The sequence below is a fragment of the Fukomys damarensis genome, unplaced genomic scaffold, assembly GCF_012274545.1.
Source record: "Fukomys damarensis isolate Sample0158 unplaced genomic scaffold, DMR_v1.0_HiC HiC_scaffold_3, whole genome shotgun sequence".
NCBI classification, from domain to species: Eukaryota; Metazoa; Chordata; class Mammalia; order Rodentia; family Bathyergidae; genus Fukomys; species Fukomys damarensis.
Genome location: NW_022900915.1, coordinates 43877762 through 43892394, shown reverse-complemented (window position 1 = coordinate 43892394; position 14633 = coordinate 43877762). Strand labels below are relative to the sequence as shown.

The window sequence follows — 14633 nt, the reverse complement described above, 5'->3', positions numbered from 1 at the left end:
GGCCCGACAGTCATTGACCAAGGCCTCCCCACCTGGTCGTGGCCGTAGAGGCAGGGGTTGGCATCCTGGGCTGCGTTAGGGGTTGTGGACAGAAACCTTTTGTCACAGGTGGTTTGGCCTCAGTCCACTTGGGTGTTCCTTTCCTCAAAAGCAGTTCAAAATTTGATGTGCAAAACACGGAGAATGTCTTGAATGTAGCTTGAGAGCTGAATCCTCCCCTCAGTTCTCACCCGGAGCCCTGTTACTCTTTGCTACCTACCTGTGACGTCTGCAGTCATGAAAGAGGTGGGGGTGAGGAGTTGCATGGGACGTCGTGAGACTGCCAAGGTTCGAGGGACAAACGGTAGCTGCACTAACAGGATGGGAGCAAGCTCTGCCCATGCAGTAGTGAGCACTGCAGGTTTGTGTTCAACTAGTGCTGTAAGCAGCTCTTGTCTTCCCTCCTGCTGCTGAGAAAAGTATGAAAAGAATACAGTTGTGCTGGAAATCACAGGCACTGCTGTGACTTCTGGGCAGCTAACTGGCGTGGGAAGAGGAAACACAGCTCAGGACATCACGCCAAGTTCCCCGAATGAAGTGTGGTTGAGAGCTGTTTCCTACCAGTGCCTAAGACAGAAGAGGGGCTACACCACAGGCAGTGGCTGGTGTTTCAGGGGTGGAGAGGGACGAAGGAACAGACTGGTGTCAGGGTGAGCACATTAAATCTAAGCCACATTGCTGGGGACAAATTCCAGTCCTCCCACCGAATGACAGTGAATGGCAGTGTCCCCTTTCCTCAGCTTCCTCGGTCTAAATTATACCTGTGTCGTTTGGGAGGGTTGTTGAGAAGATAAAATTCATTAGTATGTTTAATGCTCAACATAGTTAGTACCGTGTAAGTCTTTGCCAAATAAGTAAATGAAGAAATCATCATTATTCTAATAATCCAGCTCCGGCGTCTCTTCACAGCATCTTTAAGGCAAGTCAGCAGCACTGGTCCTGTCTCTTCTGGGAGTGATGAACGAAGGCGAATTCGTGCAGCTGAAGACACACAAGCATAAATGAGCCAGAGATACACATACACACACACACACACACACACGCACACACACGCATGCACACTAGCATTTCATCAGAAGAAAGGCTAAAAGATAAACACTGGCATAAAACGTATGTCTACTCATCTAAAAAGAGAGATTAGTAGTCTGTACATCTCAAGCAACAGTGTCAACAAAAATCAACTGAATATCTAAAGAACGGGATTCCAGACAGTACTTTCCTTTTCTGTTGCTGCTTTTTACCTAATCATTTCTCACCTTTAGCCATCAGTAAGCATGCCGGCATCTGCACTGATTTGTTCATAGACTATTAGCAATTAATTCTCTGGTCACTTATGTCTGAAACTCTTGAGCTGTGGGGCTGTCTGACTGCATTACCAGCAATGTACAAGACTATCCCTTCCCCGCAAACCCCGCCAAGTGCAGGAGTGAGGCGGTCCTGTTTGCAGATGGTGTAATAAGCTGTAATTTTGCCATGAGAAATAAGCACTCTGGCCATATGGTGAAAGCGAAAGATGTTTTTATAAAAGGTGAGCCCACTGAAAGAGAGAAAGGAACTCAATTAATGATTAAAAGTCCAAGTGAAGGCTGGATCCTCCAGCCAAGGTAATCATAGCACACAAAGAGTTCTTGCGCACTCGATATTCTGCCTCAATGACGTGAGCAGAACGGGGCTCTGGTCACAGGGCATTTCACGTTTGCTCTGCCCGTGGGTGTGGGGTGACAGCAGCTGGAGTCAGCCTGTGGCTGGGAACCTCCCTGGGTCTTTCCTGCAGGGAAGGGGCTTTCTGATTTCCAGGCCACCACAGGCGTCTGCATATGGGGCCCAGGCTCTTCTTCCCTCCAACCAAACATCGAAAACGGCCCAAGGAGGTGGCTCTCGGGGTCAACCTACAAGGCCAGTCGCACCTCACCATGGTGCGAACTGATTGTACTGTACAGTATTGTACTTTCCTGTCATACATTAACGTACTGCATGTAAAGTCACACACAAAAAAGCAAAGTCATCAAGGTGGAGTTTCCTTTGTTCTGAATATTGTAAGGCACATAGTATATACAATTCCACATTTAGCAACCAATTCAGTTAATGACCTAGTTGCAAGAACTGACTTGGTTGTTAAATAAGGAAGATCTGTATACATGATATATATTTTTTTTTAAATTTTTCAGTGGCTGAAGACTGAACCCAAGGCCTCATATTTGCTAGGCAAGAGCTCTACGACTGAGCTAAATTACTTACCCCAAGATTTAAAAAAATGAACTACTGGCCTGTAATAATCAACACCCTAGCTCCTAATTTAACATTTGCTTTGCTTATGTCTTATTATGAAAATAATACATTTAAGTATTTCAGTAAGTATAAGGGGAAAGTAAAAGATCTCTTAAACTAGATGTGAATCCCTCCCCCCCAAAAAAAGCATGGATAAGGACAACTGAGGAAAGTGTAACATGGATTCAGGAAGACAATCTTCTGCGGTATGATAAAGCAGACTGAAATCTCAGTTTAAATCTTGGCTCTCTAACATCTGTGTGACCATGGCTAAGTTACCTAAGCTCCCTGAGCTGGTTTCTTCACTGTAAAAATGAAAAAAATAATAGCACCAACCTCACAGGGCAATTAGGTAATGAATGTAAAGCATTAAACATAGTTTTAGTTATCTATAAAATAGTCACTACAAATCAGCTCATATTAATAGTAATGTTAATATTTTCTCCTGAATCTCAAGGATTTATTCTATGATCTCCTTATTGTCATTTATTTGATACACTTTCACAGAAACAGACTGACATGTCCCTTCACTTCCACGAATGAACAATCTAGTCTAATGTTTAGCATAATACTTACAGGACAAATTTTAGTTACATATGCCCTCTAGTGGTGTGTGTTATGTACACGTACCTGACACCTACAAAAAATAAAACCTAGCTAAGTGTTTAAAACCAGAAGGCAACTGGTTGAGATCCTTCTGAGAAACACTATCGTATTATTTTATAAAGCTCATTATTTTCAAGAGCTGGAGGATTGTTTTGTTTTAGGATATTTGTGAAACTAGCCACACCAAATCCCAATATTCCTGTATAACTTTAATCTTTCCTCTTAAAACTGGGACACTTTTGAGTTTGCTTTAAATGATATATAAAGTAACCATTCTTCATCCAGTTAACAAATATAATATGACACCGAACAACAACTGTGCACCAGGTAATGGGAATAAAGTAAAAAAACTTTTTTACACAATTCATCATGCAATTACACGCAGATTTGAAAGGTACCATCAGGATAGATTGACATAGGTGTACAATAGGCCCCTACTGATAGGGAGGTTTTAGAAGCGAGAATTAAATCTGAAAAGCCTTGAAACACAAGAATTTAATGAGAATAAAAGGGGTGCCAAAGAAAATAATATATGCAAAGGCCTGGAGATAGCTAGAAAGATTGAAGGACAGACGGTCCCTATGCACAAAGCTCAAAAGCGGGTGAGATTGTACAAGGTGAGGCTAGCCAAGCACCAGTGGTCTGAACTGCATCCGAGAACGAGAAACAACAGAAGGGTTTAAACGATCTGATTTAGTAGTCTGATTTATATTCCCCAGTGTTCACTTGGAAAATGAATGAGGAAGTGGAGCAAGAACGGATGGTCACACCAGTGCAGCAATGAGACCTGATGAACGCTGAGACAGGCAGGTGGCAGTAGAGAAAGCAATCTGATGAAGATTTAGGAGGTAAAATGGTCGAGCGTGACCATAAGGACGGAGTAGTGTTCTGGGGAACAGAGAGGAGGTGATGACTTTATTTTCTCACTGACACAGGATCTGGTGAGACCCAGGAGAAAACAGTGAGTTGTTGAGAGACAAAGTTTTCCCTCTTCAAAAGCGAAAATTTTGGCCGCAAAGTGCACTACTTTAGTTGAATACTGGCATTGGCAGAAGGCCACGAGGGCTCCCATCAGAGCCTCCAGTCTTTTTCAGACTTTTATCAGTATTCCACCCCACTGCGCTGATAACCTCCGCTTGGTCTGCTAAGCATGTCCTCAACTCCCTTCCACCAATAATTTGTTCTTCGAAGTCCAGTTCGAAATTCACCTTGCCGAAGACCCTTGGGCACCTGCTACCCCACCCACCCCGCGTCTGTCTCGCCCACTAAGCTGTAGAGTTACAGTACAGAGCAGGAGCTCTTCAGCCCCCGTGTCCTCGGCGCCGAGGCCAGCGCCTTTCAAATCCTGTGTGATCTGCAATCTTTCACACACCCGTGAGCACATGTCTAAAATGAGAATTTGAAGCAAGTCCGTGGCTCATCTCCAGCCAGCGCGACTTTCCGCCGGAAGTGGCGATACGCGGGAGGCGGGACTTCCGGTCTCCCACCGGGTTCTTCTGGCCAGCCGACTCAGCTGCTCTGGAGGATCACGCGCGGTAAGAAGCTTCTTTCTGCGCGGCGTTGCGGGGTCCTCGGCCCTGGATGGACTAACGTGGGCTGGACTGTGGGTCTCCCGTGGTCCTCAGCGCGCCATAGCCCTCCCTTCCGTGGGCCCGGCAGAGAATCCGGCCCTCGGGTGTCCTCGCTGTCCCGGAGAGGCGCGGGGTGCTTTCCTGGGAGTTTACATGGCGTCCAGGTGCAGGAAAAAGTCCCCGGATGCTAGGAAGTACCAGTGTGTGGAGGACGCAGAGCACTGTTTAGTTTATGTGGGGATCAAATGATTTCTGCAACTTTTATGGGCACATGTTTGCGGTGCGTGACGGTGGACAGGAGTGCGGGGGAGTTGGTGCTTGGACGTAGCACATCGTTATTATCTTTTCCGTTCCTTTTCCCCTTCTTCATCTCTTGGTAACCTTCCCTTTTGTAAAAGATCTATAAATTAATTTGTCTTGGAGTAGGTTACTCCTTTAAAATGTGTCCATAAGGGATGAACGAAAGCTATGGTCAGTGTTTGCATTTGAAAAAGTCTTATTGCAGAGAAAGGCACATTGCCAAAGAATGATGGGATGAATGTGTGAATGTGTTCCCAGCTAGGAGGAGCGTTTTGAGGGAATTCATGGCAGTGTGTCTTTTACTGTAATTAACTTCTGGAATGGTGTTGAGCACCCCGGGGTGCGAGCCTTTCCGTCTCCATAAACACTTGGTTTAAGTTAGAGGCATAGCTGTGCAGCACATCATAGAATTAATATTTCTGTAGATATCTCAATGACGTAAAAAGTGTTTTAATAATTACAGGTTCTAACATGAGTTTATTCGATACAATGAGTACTGTGAATGCCACGTTGTTATTTTGTAAATGCAGACTGACAAGTTCCCCCCAAAGAAGAAGCCATGACCCGGTGGGCGCGAGTAACCACCACACGGAGCAAGAAACCCCTGCCTGCCACCTCCTGGGAGGACATGAAGGAGGGGTCCCTGCAGGGGAGGAGCACACACCCACCAGAGCCTCAGCCACCTGGAGCCAGGAGGCTGTCCCTGAAAAATGACAGGCCCCAAGTAAGACATAAAAAGAATAAAAAGAAAAAAGAGTACTTCAGTGAAGATGTAAATGGATTCATGGAATACCTGAGACAGAACTCACAGACGCTTCCCAGTGGGCAGGTGATAGCCACAGACAGCCGGGAAGTGAGGGAAGAAATCGCACTTGCTTTCAAGAAAGACAGTCGTCGGGAAGGAAGGCGACTGAAACGACAGGCAGCCAAGAAGCACGCAATGGTGAGGTCACGGCTTCTGCCGTGTTGTTGGCTCTCTGTAGCTAGAAACTCATTCGGGTTCTCAGACCTGCACACATGGCGGCAGAGCCTTACTGCTGTGTCCTGGATATACAAAGCGTCTTTGTAAGATTTGTGCTGCTTCGGCACATAGGCCCTTCATGTGCCGGTTCATGATCACAGCACACTACACAGTGGTGCCATTGTTCCCGTCTTGTGGGAAGAACACACTGAAAACGGTACAAACAGGTTAGGCAACTTGCCCATCTCCATTTAACTTGCAGCAGAGGTGACATTCAGACCCAGGTTCTAACTTCAAAATCTGTATTGTGCTGGAGATATAGCTTAGTGGTGCAGCACTTATGTGCAAGGCCCTAGGTTCAATCCCCAGCATTGCAAAAAAAAGAAAAACTGTGTTCGTACCCTGTCTTTTAATAGCCCCCTTTCAAATAGCCATTGGAGGATAATTAGGTGCCGCAGCTTCCCGTTACTTGGAAAGGGCGGATTTTTTTTCCATGAAAAATCAAGGCACAAGGGCGATCTGGCACAATTCACATTGGCCACAGAGCAGAGGAATAGAGTTGAAACTGGCAGTCTACCTAGTTGTTGCCCTTTCTCTCCCCATATTACATGGCGAGGAGTCCTGGGGGCAGCGGGTTTTTCCTGTAGTTCTTAGTCTAAGATTTTAAACTATCAGACACATGAAGTGAAATATTTAGTCCTGTTGTTTCCATTCTCTGTGGGAGTTTCTCATTTTCTAGGGGATAATGCAGAAGAAACAGGGCTTGTTGCTGTCATTTTTTTATTCAGATTTCCAAATGTAGAGCTCAGCGCTGGTACCAGTGCAGGCTCATTGTTACACTGTTGTAAATGTGGCTTTTGCCCACGGACAGGGTTGGTTCCATGCCTGGTCACACTTAAGCACAGCTATTCGGTGATAATACTGACGGTGTCCTCTTCCTGGGTAACCATTCCTATCTGCTTTAGGATAGAATTTTGTTTAAATTGTAAAATTAATTATTTCAAAATATTTTTAAGCCCAGTAAGTTAATTTGTTTTTCAGGTTATTGACATCAGCAGGGTGGTGAATTACAAACCATTCGAAAAGCATTCTGCTGTCCTTCTGAAGGAAGTGTTCCATTTGTGATTAAGGGAGCGGGTGCCGTTCTTCATAAAAGGCAGACTAAATAACGTGGCTGTTTGCCCTACCATCTCCGTTTTCTCACTCTTTTGTAAATGACCTCATAATAACCATTACTATTCAAATTCATGAAGTTAATGGAGAGTAACCACCCTGCTCGTTCTCAGTGTAAGGGTCATGGTGGAATTTAAATATACTTATTTTTCAGTGTTTGTAAATGGGGAAGAAAAACAGCATCGGTGCAAAACAGAGGTTTATTTTTGCCTATTGAATTTTTCTTTTTTTAAAAAGTGCCTATTTGAAGAAAATAGTGAAATGATTATTTTCCCAGAAGTGTTTTCCACTTTAAATCACAATCTGAATGCCTGCTGTCTTCGGTGGTAGCTGGTGGTCTCGTTCACTGCAGCAGCCTCAGAGGGACCTTCCAGAGTGCTCAGTAACTGTCTGTACATCGTTCAGTTTTATGTTGGAGCCAAACATTCATCTTAGAATAAATAATTTCTGTAGAATTTATTGTGCCTCTGTCTAAAGATGGCATTGGTCTTTCTGCATGTCAGTGTGTGTAAGCATGCAAAACCAAAAGGTTACGCTTTTGGCTATAAGCGCAACCATTGGATCCCAGTCCATTCAACTCTGTGACCTGTAGAGGTGTAGATACTAGCTTAGGTCATAATTCTGTAGCCATTGTCTGCCTCTGCCAGCAGATGCCCTCTCTTGGGCACATGTCTCTCAGTGAACTGAGTATATATTTGTTCATTTCTTTTAAGCAGTTGCCTCCTGTAAAGTCATATGTAACATTGTTTCTGAGGTTGATGGATTTGTGATTGAAAAATCTCGGAAACATCCCGAGACCCTCAGATGGCAGTGAAATCTGATTGCTTAATAAAATACTGAGTTTTCCTTTTTAAAGAGCTAAAATGCTTTCAAAATGAGCAGTGCTTTAAAGATATCTTGGTAGTAGGGATTGATGGGTCACTAGTGCATTTACAGTGTGGAAACTCACATTTGGTTTTCCCAGGTGTGTTTTCATTGTAGAAAACCTGGCCATGGAGTGGCCGACTGCCCTGCTGCCCTTGAGAACCAAGACATGGGTACTGGGATATGTTACCGGTGTGGGTCCACGGAGCACGAAATAACCAAGTGCAGGGCTAAAGTGGATCCTGCTCTCGGTAAGTTCTTCCAGCTTCCTATTCGATTCATGGGGAAGGTGGCCAGTTTTTAGCCAGTGGGTTATTGGGTGGGGGCACAGTTTGTTACGAGCGTGCCACTTAATATTTTGAAATCTCATAATCAAATTTCAAGGTATGTAAAAAGTAATGCATTTCTCTTCAGAGTATTTTAAAGTCAAGTGCATTATGTGACTTATAAATCATGAACTTCATAGGAATTATTGATTCTTACAGGTGAATTCCCTTTTGCAAAATGCTTTGTTTGTGGGGAGATGGGGCACCTGTCCCGATCCTGTCCTGACAATCCCAGAGGACTTTATGCTGATGGTGAGTGCTGCCTGGTTTCTCAGACACCGAGCTGTCATGTGGAGTTGCTGCTCAGTTTACTTTTCCTGTGGTACTGGGGTGGAACCTGGAAATGCTTTGCATTGAGCTACATCGTTAGCCCTTTTGATTTTTTCTTTGTCTTGCTAAATTGCCCAGCCTTGGCTCCAACCTGTGGTCCTCCTGCTTGGGCCTCCTTCAGTGCTGTGTTCCAGGCCGGCAGCCTCGTGTCCCTTCTTAATCAATCTTGAACAAACTCTTGGGTATGTAGCGCAGCCTTGAGGATTTCACTGTTGTTACCGCGTGCTCCTGTATAGAGTGGGTTTGTTTCCCAACCTGGCTCAATACACGAGTAAAGTGGAAAACAAGAGTGTGTGTTTCCAGCAGCACTTGCCTCTGTATTGTCTATGAAAGTGTATTTTATATTTGCACTCTCAAAACAGCCAGCGCAGAGGGGTTATCGTAAACTCCAGCAAGACTTTAAAAAGCAGTGTCAGACATAGCTGCAGCCCTGCATACCACTGAGGTATCATGGGTGGAGCACTCTCTTCAGTTTTGCCATAGTTTTTGTTTCTGAATTTTTTCTTTCCTCATTTCCTGGCATGGGATTGTGCAACCATGAAGGGCCCCTCAAGAAAGTCAGTGATGCCCACGGAGTTGGTGGCCATGTGTCCATGTGATGGCTGGGGCTGTTGGGTTCTAGTCACTGCATGTCCGAGTTCTCCCATGGAGAAGTCCAACAAAAGAGTGTGGCTTTGGAGCCCTCGGATGTAGATTATACCCCTGCACCACACACAGTGTCTGGGGACTTTGCTGAATCCCCCTGTTTACTCACCTGTCCGACGAAGATGATGAAATGCCATTTCGTTGATTCTGAGACGCAGATATTTTCACATTTTGTGTCTGAAATTGGAACGTGACAGTGGATCCCACGAGTGGTAGCCTTTTGTCTTTCTGAGAGGTGGGTGAAACGGTGACACATCTTAGAATCTGTGTGCCTCACGGGATGAACGGTGGCGTTCACCTGTGTCTTTCAGAGCCTCTTCTGTGTACAATGCCCTGTGAAAGGGTAAAGAGGCCTGGGCCTGGGCCTGGAAAACAAACTAATCAGAAAAAATGACTGAATGGTCAACCAAAGTGACCAGATTTTTTACAAAAAGGAGAGGGGAGTACTGAAGAGGGTCGCTTTTCTAAGTCACTCAGCACCGTGAGTTTGATTTGATAGTGCCTGACTGTGCAGCAATGGTGTTTGACCACTAAGCACAAGACTCATTTCAAACCATGGGTTTTATAATTCCCAGCCCTGGAATGTTGTTTGAAGTAGACATAAGTGTTTTGGGGGGCTGGGGTGCTTGGTAGAGGGATGGCTCTGGAACAAATTTGGTTCTGTTCCTTTTGTAACGCCTGCCGTGTCTGGTCTGTAGCATAGAGCGGTGAGGCTCGTTCCCTTCCTTTGAGCCACGCAGGGAGAACCCAGCCACCCTCCCTCAGGCGAAAGCATCTGCACAGGACAGCGGTCCCCAGGTGCCAGGGACCAAGGCCATGGCTGTCCGACACGGTGAGGTCGACCGTGAGGCTCCCTTCCCTTCTCCCTTCTCCCGAGAAGGCCATGTTGCTCCATGAGGTTAAGAGGAGTGGAGAGTGAATTTTTTGTTTTGCTTTTTTGGTTGTTTTGAGACAGGGTCTCACTATGTAGTTGAGACTTACCTGGAACTCACTGTGTAGCCCAGGCTGGTCTTGAACTCACAGCGATCCTCCTGCCTCAGCCTACGGAGTGCTGGGATTACAGGCGTGCACCACCACGCCCGGCCAAGAGTGAACTGTTAGGGTGGTATCCCCTGCTTCAGTTCCTGACTCCAGCCATGTGACAGGCAAGTGCTGTGAGATAATGAAAGTCCCATGTAAGTATGAGATGGCACTCAGTGGCGGTGTTTTTCACAGGTGGCGGTTGCAAAGTGTGTGGCTCTGTGGAACATCTGAAGAAAGATTGCCCTGAAAGTCAGCATTCAGGTGAGTCCCTGGGCCCCATTGAGAAGGGTGAGGTTGGAATCCCTGCTTGTGCGCTGGGTTTTGCTGTCAGTAACTCGCAGGGCTGCCGCCGATCTTAGACAAGCTGTTTCGTGCCTGCAGCCATTTCTGGCTGTTTCCTGCCTTATGCTCTTCTCTGTCTACGGTAGACAGTACAGGGTCACGAACCTTAGGTCCTTGCGTCAGTGTGGGTTCTCGAGAGGAATAGATTTAGTACAGTACAGATATACAAAGGATTTACAAGTGGGTCATCGTGGCCTGGCCGCCCGCAGAGTCGGGTGGAAGAGTGCGGAAGGGCCAGGCGGTCCAGTAGAAAGTTCGAAGGCCTGGAGCTCGCAGCGAATCCGTCATGAAGCTGGAGGCCGCGCTGGAAGCCTGGAGGCGGACGTCCAAAGGCGATGGTGAAGACTGGAGCTCCCCAGCACCAGAAGGGAGCCCTCCTCCTTTCTCTCTACTCCACCCAGGCCGCAGGCCTTAGGGTTGGTGCCACTCGCACCAGGATGGGGCGTCCTCTTCAGTACACTGGGCATCCAGGCCCGGAACTGCCGCACCTAGGAGCACTTTCTTACTCAAGTTGACGCCACCTTTAACTGTTACTCTCCTGCTCCCAGAAAAGAAGAGGCCAGTGAGCCTTAGAGGACCCTGCTCTATAAAGCACTTTATGCCTATATTTGCTATTGAGTGAATTTAATTGTAGTACAGCCTGTTCAGTTGCTTATAGGAAGTATTGGTTCACCAAGAGAAAAATCAAACCCTAAAATAATCTCAGTATTCACAGGATGAGTATCCACATTTGCTTTGTGTGTACTTAATTCAGAGTTGATAGCAAAAACTGCCAAAAATACTAAAAGCGTGTTATCGACACAGCATCTGGCTATTTTCTTCCTAATGAAACACTGGCCTTGTTCATCAGACTCTTCATAAATATTCACTATGCCTGTAGCAGACTTTTGAAAAAGCAGAGATTATTATTCTCTTAGTTTGCCTGGATAATTTGTATTTTTAAAAAATCAAGACCACAGGGTAGCCTGTCAGTGATTCTTAGGGGAAAAGCACATTTCTTTTCATTTCCTGTGGTCACAGCGCTACACTGTAGCTCTCAGTGTCTTTGCTTCCTGTCCCTAGTAGAATGTAAATCTGGGAACCAAGAGTTCTTGCTTACTGTCTTGTCTGGGAGAAGATAGTCTTTACCACGCAGTAGTAGTAAGATTGAAATGATGAAGTGGAATTTGAGTTCTCCCTCCTGGAGGATTGCTCTTTCCCAGACGGCAAGACTGACAAGCAGATGTTGTATAATTTCACAGGTGGAATCTTGTGCATTTAAAATGAATGCTTCATAAGTCTCGCTGTTTACAACTCTGGGAATTCATTGACTCCATAATGATGAACTCTGGGAAAGAATGGAAATGCTTCCTCATCAGTTTGTGCGTTGCTGAACAGGAGCTCGCTTCCCTAATTGGACTGAGAAATTGCTTGTGGTGCTCTGAAATCAAGGGTTATAATCAATTACAGAACTGCTCACTTTCTTCTCCCTCCTTGTCATTATTCATATCAAAACAAGCTCCTTGTGGAACCGAGACCAGTCTGAGCGGGTGTGTGGGATTACCATTTTCTTACATCCTGGCTTCTCTGTTCCTTTCCAGATAGGGTGGTCACCGTTGGTCGCTGGGCACAGGGAATGAGTGCAGACTATGAAGAAATTTTGGATGCACCTGCAGTGCAGAAACCCAAAACAAAGACACCTAAGGTTGTTAATTTTTAGTAACAATTGATGCTCTTATTCGTGGCCACCTCATTATTTGCCAAGCTCATTATTTACAAGTTCAAGCTGAGTTCCCGGAGTCGAGCCTGAGCTGTAGATATTGCGCTGCTCCACATGGATCCCCCAGTGTGCTGCTCTCTGTCTACTGTGGTTACTTCTCCTGCTCTGTGGAGAAAATCACTGGAGAGGAATCAGGATGATTAAAGTGGTTCTCTGAAAGGACCTCTTTGAACAGGCAGAACTTACGAAGTGGCCATACACCTGATTGTAACAATCATCTCTTTAAAAGGCAGAATTATGCATTAAAGTGAACTATCCCTAAACAAAGCTTACTGCTTTGTGTTTGTAAATGAATTTTTGGTTCTGTTGTTCTCCTGGTTCAAAATAGCAGTTTATTACCATAGAAATTTATTTATAAGTTGCTACAAAACTCTTGTGTTTTTAAAATGTTCAATAAAATGCATTTACTATTTGCTCATTTTTTCTGAAGATCAGATTCTAGATTGGAACCATCATTGATTATGGATATGCAGAGCAGTCCCTTTGGAAAGCTGTTTTATGAAGCCTATGTGGGTAAACTAGGATTTTGCTGGATGCTTCTTTTAGTTTTGACATGAAAAAAATGGTTAAAATGGAATGAAATCTCCCCAGCGTCTCTTTCTTGTCTCTGATTCTGAGGGAGACCATCTCGCCACAATTCAGGGTGCAGGTTTGGCCAGAGTGACGGCGCGTAGCAGTCTGTGTGCTGGGCGTCATAGCGTTTGGCTGGCGTGCTGCGGATGAGCCAGGGTGAGGGGGAGGCTTTGCCAGGGAGAGTTGGAGCCCTAATCGGAGGCCCATTAGCTGCTTCGTCTGATTGGGTGAATACATGCATACTTAATACGTGCGCAGCACCAGCTTGACGCCGCCATTGTGCTGTAGCGTGGAACAACTGGTGGTTTGTGTCTCATCTGAAATTTTACCTGATTGAATCCATTTGTAACCAAAGGAAACAGCTGTGATTAGTTACTGATGCATCACAAGCAAAATATTTACCAAATAAGAAAAGGAGCACTTCTCTGTTTTCATGTGTGCACGACTCAACATTTCTAATCTTAATAGGAGCCGTTCTTCTCTTTTCAGTGTGAGAGGAAAACACGATGACAGCTTATAGCTCAGCATCCCTGAGCTCCAGGAAATGAGCCACACAGAGTCGCACAGCAGAGAGCGACTGCCTTAGTCACATGGTTTGGCCACAGCCGGCTGCTCTCACTGCCTTTTGGGACCGCGGTCACCCAGGGCTAATGGCTGTCAGCGGTGTGCGCCCTATGTGTTTTCTGAGCAGTCCGAGTCAAGGCGCTGGGTACATTTTGTCCTTGGATCTCTTTGCTTCTGTTTAATGATCTATAAAGTAGTGAAGGCAGCAGAAATCAGTTGCAGGTGCTCAGTGACAGGAGTGCCTCTCAGGCTGCGATCCTGAGACCCTGAGTGATGGCGTCTCTTGGACTGCTGTTGCTGAATGTCTTTCCAGCTCACGAGTGCCGAAGGAGGAGAGCAAACTTAGTTCCTGGCCGTCTTGGGCACTGGGATTGTGGCCTTGGATGGGACCTGGTCACACGCACGATGCTGGGGAGGAAGTGTGCAGACTTGGAAACACAGGCATGGGTGTTGCTGCTGCATTCTCAGCGTACTTTGATGAAGCCCTGAATCTGGCAGTGGGCGCTCTGCTCTCCGCTGCTCTCCTCTGCTCTAGGTGTTTGTGAAGCTCATCTCATCCTAACAGTTTGTCTTTCACTTTGCTGGGACTCCTGACCTTATCTGGCCCTGTCTGCTGGCTGTACCTCTCTTCTCACACCTGCACGGTGTTCCGTTGCCACCTGGAGCTTTGCGCCACCTCAGCTCTTCCCCGGGGAAAGTGACGGGGCTCCCTGCTTGTCTCCATTTTTCCCACACAGCTGTGTTCCAAGATTGTCGCCTGGGTTCTCAAGTTCCTTTTCCAGACATCCTCATGCCCACAGCCAGCCAGCCCTTATTCTTTTCAAATGTCTGCTTTATACCAGTTCAGTAGTCTACCAGCAGCCTTAGAGAAAATAGAAAATGGAAAAATACAGGTGTATGTTTAAATTTTTAAAGAACATTCTATAATTAAAAATGATGCCACGAGTCTTCTCAGGCTCCTGCCCCATGCTTCAGACACACTCAGCCTGCCTTTCTGGCCCCTGTCTGGAGCATTTCTAGAGTCCTCTTTCCTGAGAATCTTTAGTTGTGCACTGGTGGCTGCCTCTGTGTCCTGCATCAGTTCAAAGCATTTTCCTTTCATGGTCATTGTGACTTTGGGGCAGAGCCAGACGTCACATGGTGCCGGATCTGGTGAATCAGGTGGATGAGGAACCGCGCCGTGTTTTTAGGAGCCTTTTTCGTTGGGTGGCGCTCAGCAGCAGCACTCACTGCATTTTTTTTTTTTTTTTTTTTAATTGCCCCTGACCCCCCGGAAAGCTCAAAACTTC

At 45.9% G+C, this 14633-nt stretch overlaps 1 protein-coding gene across 9 annotated transcripts in view; it reads left to right on the top strand.

The window, feature by feature from the left end:
• Positions 1-4373: 4373 nt before the first annotated feature.
• Positions 4374-14633, top strand: part of Zcchc9 (zinc finger CCHC-type containing 9) — a 19691-nt gene continuing 9431 nt past the window's right edge. For 5 of the 9 annotated variants that reach the window (XR_004518694.1, XM_010642789.3, XM_010642799.2 and 2 more), the window contains exons 1-5: positions 4374-4448; positions 5315-5727; positions 7883-8033; positions 8268-8360; positions 10299-10367. Coding sequence is in view for 8 of the 9 variants with exons in the window: in XM_010642789.3 (XP_010641091.1) it covers positions 5344-5727; positions 7883-8033; positions 8268-8360; positions 10299-10367 (697 nt within the window). In the remaining variant the exon portion in view is untranslated. The other 4 variants (XM_010642809.2, XM_033767904.1, XM_033767908.1 and 1 more) reach the window with 4 other exon arrangements.